Consider the following 18669-nt stretch of genomic DNA (forward strand, 5'->3'; position numbering starts at 1 on the left):
TTCAGCAGAGGCTTAAATGATAATGTATCATTTGATGATTTATGTATCATAAAAGCTTTAAAGAGGAAAACAAATCAAACAAAAGCCAGAGAAACAACTGCTAATGTTTCATAGTAAACAATCAAAGTTTCAGAAAATACTGCTATATCCTAAATTTTCCTTCTTAACAGAAGAAACCAGACAAGGGGAGAAGGAGTAAAAGTGTTTTGCATCCTTAACTTAGCTGAAAAGATTGTGCTACCCTACATTTCTCAAGTCAATAGCACCCAGTATAAAGCAAAGGACAAAGGACCCACAGATCTCTAGAGTGTATTCCTAATAAACCCATGAAAAGAAAGAAAAATAATCTCACTTATGTTCTCCCACCAACCCGGCTTGCTATGCAAATAGCTACATCCCCTCATCCTCTTTTGTGCTTTGTCCCCTCTGTGTGATGTTTGCATGTTTCTCTGTGCAACATTAAGAGAGGAGGAGGAGAATGACCTAATCCAAGCTGCTGTCTGGACCCAGCCTAGTGCTTAAAGTGGAAAGAGCACCAGCCATTTGGCTGCTGTATAAGTCATCAGCCCTATCTTTTCAAGAAGGATGAGAGAGTGAGCAGTGATCAGCTGCTGCAAAGAAGACACCTAACCTAGTAAGAGAAGTGTAGGCTTTGGATCCTACATTGCTCCTGTGCTCCTTGCTTCCTGATGGTTTTGAGCAGCACCTTTCTCTGGGCTCTGTTTATCACTCTGAGTATGAAATATCTGTGTGCAGTGCAGACAGAATCTGCATGCTCAGTTATTGGTTTGGATTTACACTTATCTAACCTGCAGGCAATGCTCTTTCTTGGCTATCATCCTTCATGAAAGTGACTGACTAATTCAGCCAATAAACTCATGAGGTTCCTTTCTGTTGCCACCACATATACATTTTTCTCTTTTTTTTTCTCCCTACTTAAAGGCCTTCTTCTGTGAGTATGCACATGACTATTAAACAAGTGCCTCCACCCTTATGTAAAGGGTAAATTATGTAAAATTATGCAAAGATAAAAATATAAGATGAAAGAAACCAATAAGACAATTTCACAGCAACAGCATTTCAGTCCTCACTCACTCTCTGAGAAAGGCAGATCCTGTCATTTCAAAGCCCCAGTCCTCGCTGAATGGTAATCACACAGCTTGTAAAAGACAACCATGCTTTGATAGTTTAAATGGGTAAATCTACGGATGGTCAGGTACTCAAGCAAGAGGCAGATAGGTACCTTTTTGGCACAGCATTCTCACTCTTGGAACACGTACTCACAGATTCTTTTCAGATGCAAAAAAAGCTTGATACAATCATTTTTTTCAATTTCAGTGCCAAAATTTACTGTGTATGCACATTTTCTCTCAAGCAAGGTTCTCACTCATATACAACTTTCTTTTTATGGAACATAATAGACACAATTATTTCAATGAAGTACATACTTATAGCTAAATAACACACAAATTCCATTCATCAAATACAATTATTGCTAGAACTATGGCGTCTGTTTTTAACAGCTTTAGAAGCTAAAAGGTTCCTGTTCAAAATTTGGATAGCATGCTCAACTCGAAATAAAAGATTATATGTTATATGCAAAACTGACATCAGTCAAAGCCAGGAACACCTAAAAAGACAAAAGAGGGAACATAACAGGGTCATAATAACAGTTAACAGAGATCAGAATACACTATGAACAGCTGCCAAAATGTTCAATGACTTCATAGATTTGTCAGCTAAAATCAAGCATATATTGGCAATACTGACCAGCACCAAGATTTCATTCAGCACACAAAAATCATTCTTATTCAGAAACCTGAAGACAGCACTGCCTAGTAGAGTGATCCTATTTCTTTCAGATATTTTAAGTGGTCCCAGAAGCTTCTGCATGCTTTATAGCTACCATCAATGGTTTAATTTTATAGGCAAACTTCGGAAAAAAGATTTTCTGCAAGATAAAAAAAAATTAAAAAGCAAAATATTCTTTGGGGAAAAACAATAAAAAGAAGCATGAAGGACATAGGCTTATTTTGTTTTCAAAAGAATTTATGTGCCAAGAGAAAATACTCGAATGCTCTCTGACACCACATTATTGTACAAATAAGCCCAGGACACACCCCTCTAAACACGAATTAAGCATTGTTCCCCTTGCAATTAAGCAGAGGCAGGAACATGTTACAATAGAATCCTTTCTGCTAACACCAGTGAAAAGAATGAGTCAGAGCACAAAGCAGCAGGGACAATGTTCTTACTCACCTAAAGAAACCAGCAGTTTTCAGTTTTAATATCTATTTACATATAACCTAAATTGAAACTAATCAACTACACTGCATGAGTAGATGACCCATAAAACTATTCACAAGAGGCATTACTTTAACTTAGGAAATTGTTCTTTTTTCCACTCTATAAACACTGCTGTGGCAATTTTCATAGGAAAGTACTGTGGGAAACAGTCACCTCTGCTTTGGGTCATTTAGTACAACTAATTGCTCTCTCAATGATATTTCCTTATGACCTTAATTCAGAGAGCCATTAATTGTCAAGAAACGTCAGTCATGGTAATCATTATCACTACTGTAAACTACAAATATTCAAAATGTAAAAAATAATTGTGTTTTCTTAGCTCTTAGGAAAAATCATGTTCTCAATTTGCAGATTATGTGAAAGGACTTGGTCATTTCTAGTTCTGTCATATTTTCCTGACAGTTCAATGGTCACATTAACCATAATCATGATGAAAAGCTGAGTAAGTACTGTAGTACCTTGAGCATCAGAAAATATTGAACATTATTGGAAACATACTGAAAACATTCATAGTCTCCAACTAGTTATTAAATGCAACTAAGAAGTTGAAAGCTTCCTTAATTTTAAGTGAATCTTTGAATTATACATGCAATCATTCTATGTCAATGTAGCAAAAAAAACCCCAAAACACAAACAACCCAACACACAAAACTCATAGCATACCAATCCAGACAGGCTTCCACGAAGAACAGGAATCATAAGTCATCTTGTGCTGTTTTGTTCAGCTAATTATTCTCTTCCCAAATAACCTGCCAAAAAAAAAAAAAAAGTGTGACATATTCACATTCAAGGACAAGAGCAGAACAGCAAAATTTTCCCGGTAACAAATGGGAGAAGTAGGATATTCCATGTCTCTTGACAGAAGGCAGACTGTATGCCCCCTTTCTGGCAGAAGGTATAGAAAGGATATCAAAGTTTCATCAATCCACAGAAATTCTCAGCTATGTCACCTAAGGATGGTAACAATCTCACCATTTCATACAAGTATCTGTCAGGGCTGGAGTAACACATTGTTTCAGGTCTCATTCAGCTATGTTTGCTTCACTTGTAGACAAGCACATAGCAGCCAGCTGTTCTAAGTCTTACTGCATCTATCAAAATAAATTCTTACCCTTAACCATCAGGATCCTGATATTTATATTCCTTAAGACACTCAAAACAATAACATTTAAATTTACTACTGAGCATCATAAAGAAGAAAAATAAATTTTCCTCAAACAGCAAAGATAACAGCATTGGACAAAAAAGAAAACAGGTCTACAGAAGAAGAATAAAGCATTTAAATTTCAGTGCAGGATCTCAGCACTTCCTTTACACGTGGTTGTACCAATCAATCATCATCCACTGCTAATATACCTCAGCTAAATTATTTCTGCAAACTGGGCCTAAAATAGCTAAAAAACTGCATATTCTATTATGAGTTCATGACAGAATCAGTTATCATCAGATATCAATCAGTTCTTAAACAAGAATGTAAATTTTCAAGGTAGCTTTTAATTATACTCTTAGAAGGAAGCCATAAAATTTCAGTGAGCCTTGAAAATTGAGTTTGTGTCACACTAATAGTTTTAAGTAACCTAATTAATTTATAAATAAATAAATATAAATAAAGAGGACAAATATATGAGACACTTTACATGCTTGCTTTTGAAAGGCTACACAACTTTTAATTTCTGTAAGAATAAGCTTTAGGAACATCTCTAAGTCACCTCCACACCGGAACAAAAGGTATCAGGATCCTTCAGGAACAGGTTTCTAAATGAATGATGCACAACAGGGGCTGAAGAACAAACCAGCCAATGAGTTTACAATGGCCTTCAGCAAGGGAAGCAGTAACAACAAGCTGCTCTAAGACCTCCCATAATGTACTGACCCCTCCAATCATTCAGTGCTGAGTTTCTGTATCTGCAGCCAACTCAACATGGACTTCAAACATCCAAAGCATAAGGGTTGATTTACCAGACTGGAGTCTGCTGAAACATCTGCCTTCTGCAGAACATATTATCTAGCCACAAGGGAAGCCAGTGTCTGAAAGATTTTTCTGATAATCTATTAATACAAGTTGTTTTCCATGAGCAGAAAAATTTGGTCTTTGCATTTATTCCACAGAACAAAGAGGGAAGGAAAACAATTCCCAGATATACCTATGTATGAAAGAGATAAAATGTAGCCATTGGATTATTATAGATTTTCTCCATTTGGTTTGTTCCTTCTTTAGTGAGCTAAGTAATATATACTGGTAATCTTGTCTCTTCTGCTTTTTGAAGTGTCAAAGAAGTGAATACATTTGCAAAGAGGCAGAAAACTACTGGGAGCCTGGACAAGATTAAATACCTCAATATCCTGTAAGATCTTCCCACCAGACAAGCACATCCTCTGACACAAGAGCCATTTCTCTCTACTCACATGATCATAGAAAATATTCACAACTCACTAAAATAAAAGTATCTTTAAAATCAATTTAGACAAGCATCTGAAACATCATGATGAACTAGGAAATTCTTTCACTTCTAATCTCCAAGAAGAAAAAAAAAAACAGAAGTACTTTTCCAAAGTAAATCTGGAAAATTTTATTAAATTGGAGTACATTAGAGACCTTGCTGGACGAGATTGCTTTGGGTAGTTTTCTGTTGACAGTTAGGGGTTAAAACTGTTTTGTAATGAAATTCCTTTTTTTTCCACTCTATTATAAATTTTTAGTGAGACTTTTTTCTAAGGACAGAGGGGAAAAGCTTTGTAACCCATCACGAAATTTGAGTGCGAGGATTCCTGATCCTGCAAAGAGTTCTACTTGTGGAAATAAGCCTTGATGATATCAGCATTTGGCCGAGCTACTGAAAGGGTAGTCCTGACCTTTTCCTTCTTCATTCACTCATTCCTGAACCCAGCACCCCAGTCTCAAAGCAGAAGGAATAAGCTGAACTAAAACCCACCCTGGCAAGCTAATTTAAAAGCTTCACATTCCTGGCCTGAAGCTGGATCAAGGCTTAAGATGTAGATTTAGATTCTACATACTAAGAGATATTTTAATTTAACAGTCAGTCCTGTGCCACAAGCAAGAAAGGTGCAAAACCTGTACTTACTGATGATCATAGAAAAATTTGCATCTTTGATTCCCCAAATCAGGAACCTGTCATTTACAAAGAACTGAAATAGTGGAGCTAAAATCACAAAGATCATACACATAATTAAACTTAAATGTGTTCCCCACAAGTATCCAGATTACACTTAGCAAGAGCCTAGAGAAGTTCAGAAATATTATGAAATTGTTTTTCAAGTGAATCATAATTTTGTTAGGTACTTTACTAAGAATTCTCTATGTCTCTTCATGCCTAGTCTGTAGCCATATTATATCGAATTTTCCTAGCACTTTCTTGGATACTAAGTCAAACCACAGGCTACAACAAAGTGAAATATTGAAAGCTTACTTCCTTCACAAAAGAGTGAGGCTATCAGAAGATAATAAGCAAGAAAAAAGTCTGCTTAAAGTCAGAAAGCTTTAAGAGAGTTGTCCTAAGGCTATTTTGGCTTTTCAGCTACAGAAACTCCTCCACTATATTCTCCGAACTCTGTGCATATGTTCCACCTTCATATATCTTAAGGTAAAGATCTAAAGGCTCCTTGCATTACATCATTCTTACTTCCTCTGTAGTGTCCCAGTACACCCAACATACTACTGCATTGCCTTCTGCTAAAAACAGGGGAAGATGAACTTTTCTGTCAGTAGTTTGGACAACCACTGTTAGCACACTGTCTTTTGTAAGCAAGGGCTTAAAAAACTCAGCCTATAAGAATGGCAATGCTAGCAGCAGCACTCTACACTGGTAGAATTTAAGATGTATCTCCCACAGAAACATACCTGCTTCTTGAAACAAAATTAATTTTAACAAAAATTCATTTCTTTATGAAAAGATGCAGGGATGCTAATGAAAAAGTGATTAGAATGGCCAGATGTGTACACTCTTCACACAGTGTGCTGCTCACAAATTCTTGGGATTTGATTTAGCTCCCAGAGCAAAGCGATCAGCCCTGCTTCTGCTTTTTCCTCAGGGATTCAGGTCATGCTAGAGCCAAATTCTGTGCCTGCCCAGGAAGGAGTCCTGCTGCTACAATCCAGGTGTTATGGACCTCAACCTTGGCACTTGGCTCCCATGGAAGAGATGCTGGTAGCAAGTTAAGTGAGGCAAATCCCACTCACAGCATTCTGCTCTGAGAGTGCTCAAAGGCTGCAATGGCAAGATTCAGCTGAGAACTAAGCCAAGATTTACTTTATAGGCCTATTTATATTATAACCTTTCTTCTCATAAATATACACCCATGCGCATATATTTCCAGTAGTTATTATCATCTCTATTCAAGCAAAGACAAACACAAAGTGTTTAATACAAAAAAATCATCCTTTGGTTCTTTCCCCAGATTTACCCTATACTTTGCTTTTAGTCTAAATTAGTCTATTAAAAATCTACATGTTACAATAGTAACTTATTTTTCCTAGAAACAGAGAATAAATAAACAATCAAATTATTGATAATTATCTGTGTCATCTGATTTGACAGCTTCAGAATTATTTTTAGGTCACGTCAGCCAACTGGAATAAAACTTTTAAGACAGCAACTCTTTTGGAGAAACAATCCTAGTCAGAAATCTATTCATGCTAGGGATTAAAAGACAGTTAAATTAAGAGCTCCCATCTGGTCACCTCTCAGGGTGAGATGATGTATTACAGACATTCAGACCCTATGCAATACAGGCACTAACAATTTCTTTTCAGACGCAACAAGCAGGGCTTGTAACATGCATCCCAAAGAAATAAAAAAATTGATTACATTTGCAAGCCAAAAACATATAAATGAGCTAGTCTAATGATTTTTAACGCACACTTTTTTTCATGTAATACAAGAGATCAGTACTTCAATTTTTTCCAGACTCTTTAATCATAAAAATGCAAAATAAACAAATATCAACTGAAGAATTCAAATCCTTTCTAGGACATTTTAAAGTACCTTATAATTTCTTGTTACAAATAAATTAACAGTTAATCGAATGGACTCTGTACTACTGATTAGTTCTGTACTACTTGGGAACTTTTAAGCAAACAGGAGACCAAATCAAATGCCTTCCATAGGTAGTTACAGCAGTTCTGAGTTCACAAACTTCATATTTAAGAAAGATCTCTTTCCATGGAAATGCTCCTTCAGTAGTAAGTTAGGGATTTTCACATTATTTTTAAAAAGTAGAGAAATAAAAACTAAAAATCTGCAAAAACACACACCCCTAAAAAGAACAACAAATCAACAAAAAAAACCTTCAAAAACAACGAAAAAAACCACTGAAAAATAAAAACATCCCAAATCCGTCCAACCTACAAAGAGAAGTATTACCTTACCAGAAAGGTGTAATCCATTAATTCCTGTTGTCTTCCACTTTGATAGCTAAAGATCATATCTTTCTACTCAACCAAAGGCTGTTTAAATATGCTCAACTAATGAATTTTGCAAATAATGATGGTGTTTCTTCTGTTATGGAGAAGTATATTCAGTCTCTATTTAGACATGAAATTGAACCTGAGAAAATATCATATGGAATTTATCATCCTGCAACCAGAATAACTCTAAATAGCATAAATGTAACATATAACTTCTAATTCAATTACAGCTACTCAGTAACAGCTGAAAAATTCAGACCAAGAGAGTTGCATCAACCTTTTAAAACACATAAAAGTTTGAAATAAAGTTATAGGCATGATTTATAGGAAAACAAGTGCAATGACATCCACCATGAGACCAGAAAACTAAACCCTTGCCTCTATGCTCTCTGTAAACCTCTTTACAGACCATAATGATACTGCTGAAATTAACATTATTCACCATTAGACATCAAAAACGAACACACATAAAATCAGAAGTGATGCTTCTCCTGTATTTCTATCTCAGGAGAAAAAAATTCTTTATCAACAGCTTTCTCGTGGTCCTACTGCTCTTTTCACCACACATTGAGCACACAAGAGTGACTTATAGGAAGATTCAAGGTATCAGGAGCAACCATCCTCCAGGACAATTAAACTTGCTCAGTCCCAAAGCCCCTCAGCAAAGGAGCGATTGTAGAGGAAAAGTCATGTTTTACATGCCATGAAGTTCTAGTCTGCGCCTAGCTACTGTTCCAGTGAAAAGAGAGTGGCAGATCCTGATCTGTATGCAAACTGACAGCACTCATATAAATCAAATAAATCCATTCATTTGACAATCATGGAGAGAAATGTTATAGTGCCTTAATGCCACCTCCACAAAGACCTCTGTTGCCTACCTGGCAGAAGAGACCAGAAACAATTCTCTCAAATGTACTCTAAACAACAGTTCAAATGCTGCAGGTTGAGAAGGTTTAACATTGCTGGAACAAAGACACATTTTCAACAATGTGTTTTACTGGAAGCAGTTTAATTTCAATTCACAACACATAGAATGGAAATTCTACCAGCCACCTGTACATAGCTGAAAACCTTCCCTAGCCTTCCACTTCATATTTAGTTTACAAACTATCTTTGCTTGGCAAGTTCTCACCCTTTTCAGTCTTACCAAGAGCTCTCCAGACCTTTTTGTTACAGGAGTAGCTAAGGCATGTTTCTGAAGCCCCACAGACTGAACCATTGCCTGTCCTCCTCCCAGTCCACCTTATCAACAGGAGGGGTTGCTGTCTGTCCTGCAGGCTCAGCTAACTTAAGTCTTTATCTATTAGCTGCACGCTTAGCGAGAATGGCTCAGGTATGCTTGCCCTTTTCACTGGTAAGGAAAGAAAAACCAAAACCACCACCTGTGCTGTATCAGGCATTAACCCTGGTCTGGAAACCTGATACATTTTCAGCAAAAGCACTAGGAAAAAAAGAGCCAGGTATCTTCTTGGGCAGAGCAAGTATCAAAACCACAACCCAATTCCTTTGCTCTGATCAACTTCATGTATGCGTATCAAATAGCTATAATATATATGTTCATACATGAAGTTCAGGTCTGTAGAAGCTCTGTTATTTCCCAAGTACTCTGAAGCAACTCAGCTCATTCCCCATCAGTTTTTCAGTCAGACCATACTGTTGCCAGTATGCACTGTTACCTATCTACTAGTCAGTAGTTTGAATGATTATTTGAGAACCTGTGTCTCTGTACAGCTTCTGTCCATTTTCTAATTCCCATAGCAATTTTTTGTTCAATGACCCACATGCCAGGTAGCATGAGTGGGAAGTTAAGGTACCTTTTGTAAATACTAATAAAGCAATGAAAATTAACGAACCATAAGATACAGGAAATTAACTTCTCATCACGTCATCTAGCTACCCACCTAAATGAGTTTAAAATACCAGCTTCAAGCAGTCTGATATTCTAGGGACACCCAGTTGCCACTTCATTTATAGTCCGTTTCCTTAGCAACACTATAATCCATCTGGCTGCAGAAAGCTAAATTCTCAAACCATATCCTCCCGCACACCGGAAATAGGCTCAAAACCATTTATATTTTAAACAGTCGTCGTGATTACTGAGCATATAAATTAATCTGAAATGGCAATAATGTCCTTAAAACACACATGCAAATTCTCACTGCTCTAGTTTGAAAAGCTGGTTCCCATACTGAGAATATCTTCCACGAAGAGTTTCAGAATGAAAATACTTTATCTTTGTTTCACCATGTCCAGCTGAAGAGGCCTTCAGAACTGCATCTGGTCAATCAATGCCATTAATGACGGCCAAAAAAACCCTGATGAAAGTTGATCACATTGCAAAGCAGAGCCACTTTCTTAGAAGTACTTACTCTTCAACTTTTTGCATCTAAAACTGTAAACATAATCTATACAAACTAAACTAAAAATCCAGTCCACAACAGTAACTTTAAACAATAAGGGTGTAAAAATAACAGGGTCAAAATATTCAGGATATCCAGGTCAAGAACTGGATGGTTACTAGCAATTTCCCAGTGAAACCGGATAACATCAGATCTATCACAGGATGAATGGACAGAACTTAAAATCACAGAATGTATCTTAAACATATATATCATTTTGCATTAATTTGGCAACTTCAACCTTGCAAAGTTATGTAGAATAGAAGCACCACTGCCTATATCTCAAAGACTCATCAACAGCAAGCCAGTCTTTAATCCACAGAATACCTCTGGCACGCAGTGAACCATTTCAATTCTGCATGACTTTTGTGTGACTCAGCTGCACAGTGGTGGCACAAAAGTCCTCATTGCCTGACCTGCTGACAGCAATGAAGAGAGATTTGAGCAGGCTGAACAATGAACTGGGTAGCCCTTTTGGCAATATTTGGCAAAATTGGTAAAGTGCTTATCAATATGAAGCCCCAGCCTCAGACCTTAGGGAATTCCATTTCCTTACCAGCATCTGGTTTTACACACACCATTTCCCTCCTCCTTTTCTTCCGACTAGGGCTGAGACTGATCTCACCTAATTCAACCCAGCTTTGAGGTAACCACATAAGCTTACTCAGCAGCCAGACAGAACACACATTTCTGGAAAGTGAATTCACCTAAATCATTTAATGTACCTATTTTATTTCTCTTGTTTTGTAACAGTATTGTATATGAACACCTCTGGGTACCTATAATGGTCTGCACACGTCTGCCTGAAAATCTGACTCATGGTTCTATGTAAGAGCAACATAATGCTTAGTAGGTACAATCTGCAGTTCTGTAGTTTCAGCAAACTACAGAAACTGCGCTGTCAACAGTTGACACCAGCCTCCCCAAGGAGTGATTCACCAGGGCCCTCCTTCCTGGAGTTAAGATACTGAGATCTTCAGCATGCTCTGAAGCTTGTCAGGATCCCAAAAACACTGTAACAGAATCAAGATAACCCATCTTCGCCATCATTTCAGAAGTGTGAAATCTTGGAAGACCACCAAAGGGACTGGTCAGTCTCTGAACCAATGCCTAATTCACACTCATTTATACTGGCATGAAGAAACAGAATCTGATTGTTTATTCAAATAGCTTGGATATTGCTTGGATATTCAACATATCCAAGAACAGAGACAGACTTTGCAAACAGTGCAAAAAAACGAGAGAGAATATTCCAGGGCTATTTTATTTTCAGCCTTGCTGAAAATAGCTTGAAGTATATCACCATATTGGCAGTGTACCATGAAGATGCTTTTTCAAGTCTATCATTTGTGGCGGCCTTGAAAACACATTTAATCCAGTTCATTTGGATCTAACAGTTTAACAGCATAAGTGCTATTACCTGAGATTTCATGCTTTGATTTGATATCTCCAGAAAAGATAAATGCAGTCGGAAATTGCCTTCTTATCAAAATGAAGGGAATGGGGAGGGAAAATACTCCTAACTTCAGCCAGCAAATGCACTCAACCCCATCCCTATTGTCATAATAAATGCAATGGAAATTTCTAACAGCAGATGCAGATGTCCCAATATCAGTAATGCATAGTACAACTTCTCCCTGCTATAAATACTCTCAACATGCCTTATGAGTCATTATTAAATATTGCCAAATTTCTTTTAAATGTCACCTCCTTATCATAAGTGACACACTTGGAGCTTGAGCAGACATGCTGAATGAATTCAGTTGTGTAAAGGACAGAATTAGCTTTTCTCAGCTCTACCAACTCACAAACCTTCAAACCAGAAATAAGGCATGTGGTGGGAGGCCCTACTGCAATTCAGTTGATTTTGCTTCAAAAATAAAGAGGTGGTTTCTTTCCAGGCCACATGATTTTCCCAGAGTACTGAAGCACATGAAGTTCAGGGCTACTAATGGGCACGTGTGCATTGTTGAGAGAACGGAAGCACAAATACAGCACACTCATTTCTTCTACGTTTCATAATGTGTCTTTGGCTAGATGTGGGAAGTTTGGATTTTTACTTTGGTTCTTAAAGTCATTTTGGTAATAGGATGAAACACAGGAAATTTGGATGGGAATTTTAAACCATTATCTGCATGTTGAAGTTTATATATGCAAAAGCATATGCACATATAGTTAGTAATATCAAAATATCATGTGCATATGATGGTCAAAGCTTTTAAACACATCTACAAGTCTCATGTAAGACTCAAGAAAATGGTCTAGAGAAAATTCAGAACTGACAAGAGTCAAAATAAAAATGATCAAGTAATAAAAGGCTTGTTGGAACATCTACTGAAAATAAGAACTTAATCAAGATATATAATGCATTTTCAAATTACATTTCAAGTCTTTGACAAAAGAAAGTCATCTCTATTTTTCACAAGGTATCAGACTCTTTCTATCATTATACCAAATGAACCTTGTACAATCCTTTGAAAGGGATAATTTTATGAATTACACTACTGATGCAGAAAACTAGTAGCAATAACTACTACTAAGTAGTATCAGGTTTTGAAGTTCTAAGACTGCTTTAGAAAGACAGGATTATTATTTCACAATTTGCATTAAAAATACAAGCTTTTTCTTCTGCTTTGTTGCACAGTTCTCCCCTTGTGCTCAAAGCAATCAAAACCTCTTGTTTGTGAAGTTTTCTACCCTCGTCCCATCACTTTTTTCCTTTTTAAAAGGCAGGATGACTTGGACAAGACAGTAGGGTAATGAAGATAATTTAACTTTTCCTGAAGAACCGAGACACAGAGATGAACATCACCACAAAAGAAACACACATTGAAGTTAATTGTTAAACATTCAGAATAGGCTGCAAGCAAGGCATGTGATCACATATTAAGCAATGACAAGAAAATAAAGAACTGAAAAGGTGCTCACTAAGAATTAACCTTGCCTAAACGTAGCTGTCCTGAAAGCTGGATAGAAAGGCTAAGAGCCATTGATACTCTAATGATACAAAGCAGAGAGACACTGAGCAAATAATACAGCCATAGGAATATACTACTTTCTGAACAGGCTTATTTTTGTCCCCACTGATTGTGCCTGAAAGGCTAGTTGAGACTACTTCAGTGTCAATGTAGTACTCTGCAGATCATTTCTAACAGAGCCCTCAAAAGTAGTCAGTGGGTTTAAATTTGCTATGCAGAGGGTCCATACACCTAACAAGGTGGGGAAAAAAAGTCACAGGAAGACATAGCTGGCTTTCAGAAGCCCAGCTTGAAGACTTAAATTTACCTCCTAACCACCAGCATCTATTCACCACACACAATGAGGCAGTCACCTGATGGAATATACAATGCATGGCCATGTGTAAGAAAGGAGAAATTTCAAACATCTCATCTGATTTAAAAAGCAAGGCTAGGAAAAGACTTTTATTTTGCCCCCATTAAAAAAAAAAAGTAATCCAACTGATTTGATCAGCCTGTTATTGAATAAGGTGTGCAGCCATGGCTGGGACAGAATTGTTTTTTACGTATTTGACAAAAGTTATCTATATTCCTAACAGAAAGTGAGCTATTAAGCATTAGAAAAATATCTGTTGCTTTTAAGTGCACAAGAACCTCATTCTTCTTGGAGGTTCATAGAAAAGAACCAGGACAATCAACACAAGCTACAGTATGGTAACTTCAATTAGGCCTTAGGGGAAAAACTTCACAGTGACAGTGGTCAAACACTAGAACAGGTTGTGCAGCTTCCATCCTCTGTGGTTTTCAACACTCAAGTGGACATGACCCTGAGCAACCTCATCTAACTTCCAACCAGACTCATCTCTGAGCAGAGAGGTGGCCTACATGACCTCCAGAGACCTTCCAATCTCAATTATTCTGTAGTTCTGTGCCCCAGCCTCAGTCCACCTAGGTTATAACAGCGATTATTTCCTCACTACAGCCTGCAAAAGCCAAGCACTGGATCGGAAAGGCAGTTTCCTCTTTGCTTTCTGAACCTGATCTGCTTGGCCAGCTGACCTGACCCATGTAACTAGAGGGCTGCATGCTAGATTAGGACAAAATAGTCACACTGGCCAAATGAAGTCACTAGCAACTACAACTTATTAAATCAACAAAGAAAAGGATGTGTCGTAAAAACGTAGAAAGCAGGAGGGCAATAAGATAGCCCAGGAAGAAACAGGTAAGTAGAATATTGCAGGGAAAACAACAGTAAAGTCACCAGACAGAATCGTCCACAGAATGGGTGGCCAACAGAATTGGAACTGGGCAAAGCTTCAAGTCAGTTGTATTACATTACATAAAAATTAGGAGGGTTACTTCATAACAAGTATATAAAGGCTGCTATCTCTCTTAATTGTCAATCCACCTATGGATCATGACCTACCACATTTTAGACAGTTACAGCCTGAGCTGGCATTTAGAGGTTCTCACTTTGCAAATGATATCAGAAATTATCAAAGATACTGTGAAAAAAAAAAACAAACATATTTTGCTTCTATTTCCTTTAGGGGTAAAAAAAAAAACAAAAAAAAACCCAAAAAAACCCCACAAACTTAGAAAATTACACCCAAAACTACACCCAAAAACTATGTTAAAAAATTAGGGTTCAAAAGTCAAGCTCTGAAGACTTGAGAAGTAGTAGTTAACCCCTGTGCCTGCAATTAAACCCTGTGACATTGGCTTTAACTACGTGACTAAATTCTACTTATCCACGCAGAATCCATCTTCTTTCAGAACGTCACCAAGAAGAACAAGAGTTCAAACCCTTGCTTTCTCCACAATTACTGTATGTCACCATGTCACTTTTAATCCACATGATTCAAGCCTTGCTTTAGAAGGAGGAGAAAATCCAGGAGAGATGCAAAAGTCATAACCAGACACTAATTTTGGCTGCCTTATTTGAGATGCAAAGCATTCTGAAAAAAAACTGGGTCCTAGCTAGTAGAAGGCACAGTTCCCACAGGCCACATCATCACTACTTCAAAGCTTTAAATTTCCACACTCTTCTGTGCTTATGTGGTCTTGATAATATTCTTTTAAACATGGCTTGTGTATAATAAACATCTAGATTGAGGTAAATTAGGTTACAGTTATGCAAGAGATTTCTCAGAGTGCCATTCAAACCAGTGGGACTCCTCACATACCTCCAATATATGTTTAAGTGTAATACACCTTACTGAACCAGTGCTTTTACTCAGGCAAGGAGAAAAAAAAAAAAAAAGATAGCTCATCTTTCTCCTAAACTACACACAGAAATAGCTCAATATTAAGAATTGTATTTTATGAGGTTTCATTCTAATGAAATCAACAGAAATTCCACAGTGCCAAGCCTGTTTGGGAAAGTACTTTGGAGCATTAACCCTGTCCCATCACATACTTACATAAGTATCTAAGTATTACCCTCAGCTGGAAATGAGATGGTTAAACAATTACACTATTCAAGTTCAAACTGTGCTGCTATCTAGGTTAGCAAAATAAAGATTGACAACAAATTACAGAGATAAAAAGTACACCATTCTATTAAAGTGTTTTATATGTCTATGAGAGGCAGCATGATCTGACAATTTTTGACCTGAAACTCTACTTCTGGATACTACAAGTAGTGCCCTTCTTGTCTCACCTCACTTTTAACAACTAAGTCCGACATCATTTGAAGCATTAAAAAACAAAACAAAAACTAACAAACCCAACTTGCTCTGCCCAACTTGCTACCTGTAGCAAAATAATTATAGAACTTCCATGTGACTGCAGGCCAAGGACCTTCACATCTAGCCATCAGGACTGCTTATGGACATGCATTGCCCTAGGAGTACATTGCCAGACAACCAGAACAAGTCACGTAAGCCTCTTCCTGACCCTCTTTACCTTTCCCTTATGGACAAGTGGGAAAACCACCAAGCCTTCACCTACTCCCTCTTCAACAACATGCACAAGCAAAGAAAAAAGAAAGAAAACAGTCCTGGCACTTCTAAGCAGCTGATTATGAAAAGCAGCATTTTATAGTGCCAGAGATCCTCAATGCAGGGAAATTAAATCACTATCATTGAGTACAGAGTTAAGGGAGACTACCTGCAGATAGACAACATTACAGATAGACTGTGGCCACAGTAAACCAAGCAATGCCAGGATTCACTCCCTGGAAATAGAATTCACTGTCACACAGACTGCTGAGCTGCCACACACCAGCACAGCATCCTTCTAACACAGAGCAGCTACAGGTCTCCCATGCAAATTTCCTGTTCTGGAAGGCAAGAGAGTTAAACAGCATTGACAAGGGCTAAGCCACAGCACTTAGCTTCAGAATCAGAAAATGGTCTTGGGTGCATTTCATTAACTGCAGAGAAGCAACCACAGCCTCTCCAAGCTTTATCTGCTACTATTCCTAGAGGAATATTTTAAAAGTGGCAGATGCAATGATGAAGCACACAAGCAATGCCTGATCAGCAGCACCTGACAAAAGTCACCTACGCATTGTAGTGCACAAGAAGAAAATTAGAAACTCGGAGAGTTCATCTTGCCTTCTTCCTCTTTCCTCTGAGTAGGCAGACATTGCATGTGAACTAGTAATTTCCAGAGTCTCATTTATTTTCTCACTTAAAAAAAAGTTCTATACATTTAGAATACATTCTTACAGTGAGGCTACTCTCTAATAAAGGAGTAAGGTAGAACAGCTAAGAGAATGTACTTTAGACTGCTGATCATTTGCCAGTAGATATTTCAAAGGGAAGTTATTTAGAAATTACTGTACTTCTAATTACTAGTCATTACCAAATATGCTTCTGTAGACTAAGAATATAATTACTAGTGGCTTTATACTGTTATGCTGGAGCTACAGCAACATTAGTGAATACATTTTTGTAACATATTAACTGTGCAAAAACAACAAAAAACCCCATATTTAACACCTGACAATATGCAGGTATTCTATGTCACCAATCTTGAAACAATTCCCTTTCACATTTCTTTACAATTTCAGTTAACTTGAAATGGTCTATTTAAACTGCCCGCTTCATAATCTGATGCCTCTGATGCCTTTGCTCTAATGTTAGAATGTGCAATATGTCCCAGAGAAAATGCATTATGTAAAACCCATTTGCCACTGCTTAAGCATTCGTTATCCATTTCAGTAAGGACAAACAATTTTAACAACCTCCTTGGGCACAGATCTAACTTTCCAGCCATGCCTAGCTCTGACCATTGAAAATTCCTATGCTATCTGTATCTTTCTGTAAATCAACTGGAAAGGTGTTTTTGTTAATTTACAAGAAAGTTTATTGTTTGCTTTGTTATATACATATATACGTATATATACATGCACACAAGGCTGTACTGTTATCATTTGACTTTTACAAAACAAGTTTGGAACACCATGTGGCACACCCAAACAAAAATTACACACACTTTCAAGTAGCTGAAAAACAATCAAAACCAAGCGAGACGTTTCTATTTCATTTTTGCAGGAGCGACACACACACACACCGTACCGACACCGGCGGCTTCAAGAGTCGAGCAGAAGCAGCAGCCTGATGAGCAGGTGACAGCGAGCAGTCAGCTCCCCGGTGCCGCTAAGCAGCGTCCCGGAGCGCCGATGGCGGGCAGCGGCGGGAGCCAGGCCACCTCCCGGGACGGAACCCCGGCCGGAAGCGCGGCCCCCGCCCGCCGCCCCCACCGCCGCCGGGGGAGGAGGAAGCCCCCACGGGCGGCTCCACGGGCGCCGGGACGCGGCCGAGCGCGCCCACCCGGCTCCGGCAGCGCTCCTGCCCCCGCTGCCCGCCGACGGCTCCGGCGGCCCCGCCGGGAGAAGAGACGCCCGGCTCCCGGCGCCCACGCAGCCTCCTCGGGGCGCAGACCCCCGAGCAGTTCCTGGCGCACGGGACGGATCCCCGGGGCTAGAACGCCTTCCCGGTGGCGGGACCGCGGCCGGGGGAAGCGGCAGAGCCGTGGGCGCTCCCCGCGGTCCCCAGCGCAACTCTCTCCGCGCTCCCGCCGCCCGTCCCGCCGCCCCTCGGCCGGGCGGAGCAGCAGCCGGTCCCGCGGCACTGCCGCGGCCGCGGCGCCACGCCGCCGCTCGCCTCGCCTCACCTCACGGTGTGGCCGGAGCCCTGCGGAGCCGGGCGCAGCACAAGCCCGGCCTGAGCCCATCCCTCCGGGAAGTTTCCTGCCATCACAGCGGCCGGGGAAAACAAAAGCTTCAGAGCCGGGAGCGGGAGGAGAAGGAGGAAGGGCAGCGCAAACAGAGAAGTGAGGGGCATTGCTCGCCCGCCGCGCCGCTGCCCTCGGCTACCGACTCCCGCGGAGGGCAGCCCGCTCAGCGCCGCCTCCCCATTTGCTTCGGCGGTGGCTCTGCTGCCCGGGCAGCGCCGCGGAACCGGCGGACCGAGGAGCAGGCAGGCGAGCCAGCGCCTCCCCCGCTTTCCTCCGTCCCTGCCTGCCTGCCTGCCCGCCCGCCGACAGCAGAGCACAGCACGCCCCGTCCCGCCCGCCGCCGCAGAGCCGCCGAGCCCCGCCCGCGCCGCGGCTCCGCCTCCGGGGGCGCGCG

The 18669-nt window shown here is 39.6% G+C and overlaps 2 protein-coding genes across 2 annotated transcripts in view; one reads left to right on the forward strand and one right to left on the reverse strand.

Moving 5' to 3' along the window:
- GPR63 (G protein-coupled receptor 63) overlaps positions 1 to 18618 on the reverse strand; it is a 62537-nt gene extending 43919 nt beyond the window's left edge. The window contains exons 1-3 of the mRNA XM_064412731.1: positions 18213 to 18618; positions 2971 to 3056; positions 1771 to 1951 (exon numbers count right to left, since the gene is read on the reverse strand). The gene's annotated coding sequence lies outside the window, so the exon portion shown is untranslated. The remainder of the gene's footprint in view (positions 1 to 1770; positions 1952 to 2970; positions 3057 to 18212) is intronic.
- LOC135297815 (uncharacterized) lies at positions 17719 to 18375 on the forward strand. The gene has a single exon (XM_064415771.1). The coding sequence runs from the start codon at positions 17719 to 17721 to the stop codon at positions 18373 to 18375; it is 657 nt and encodes a 218-aa protein (XP_064271841.1).
- Positions 18619 to 18669: the final 51 nt, after the last annotated feature.

Source organism: Passer domesticus, chromosome 3 (genome assembly GCF_036417665.1).
Source record: "Passer domesticus isolate bPasDom1 chromosome 3, bPasDom1.hap1, whole genome shotgun sequence".
Taxonomy (NCBI): domain Eukaryota; kingdom Metazoa; phylum Chordata; class Aves; order Passeriformes; family Passeridae; genus Passer; species Passer domesticus.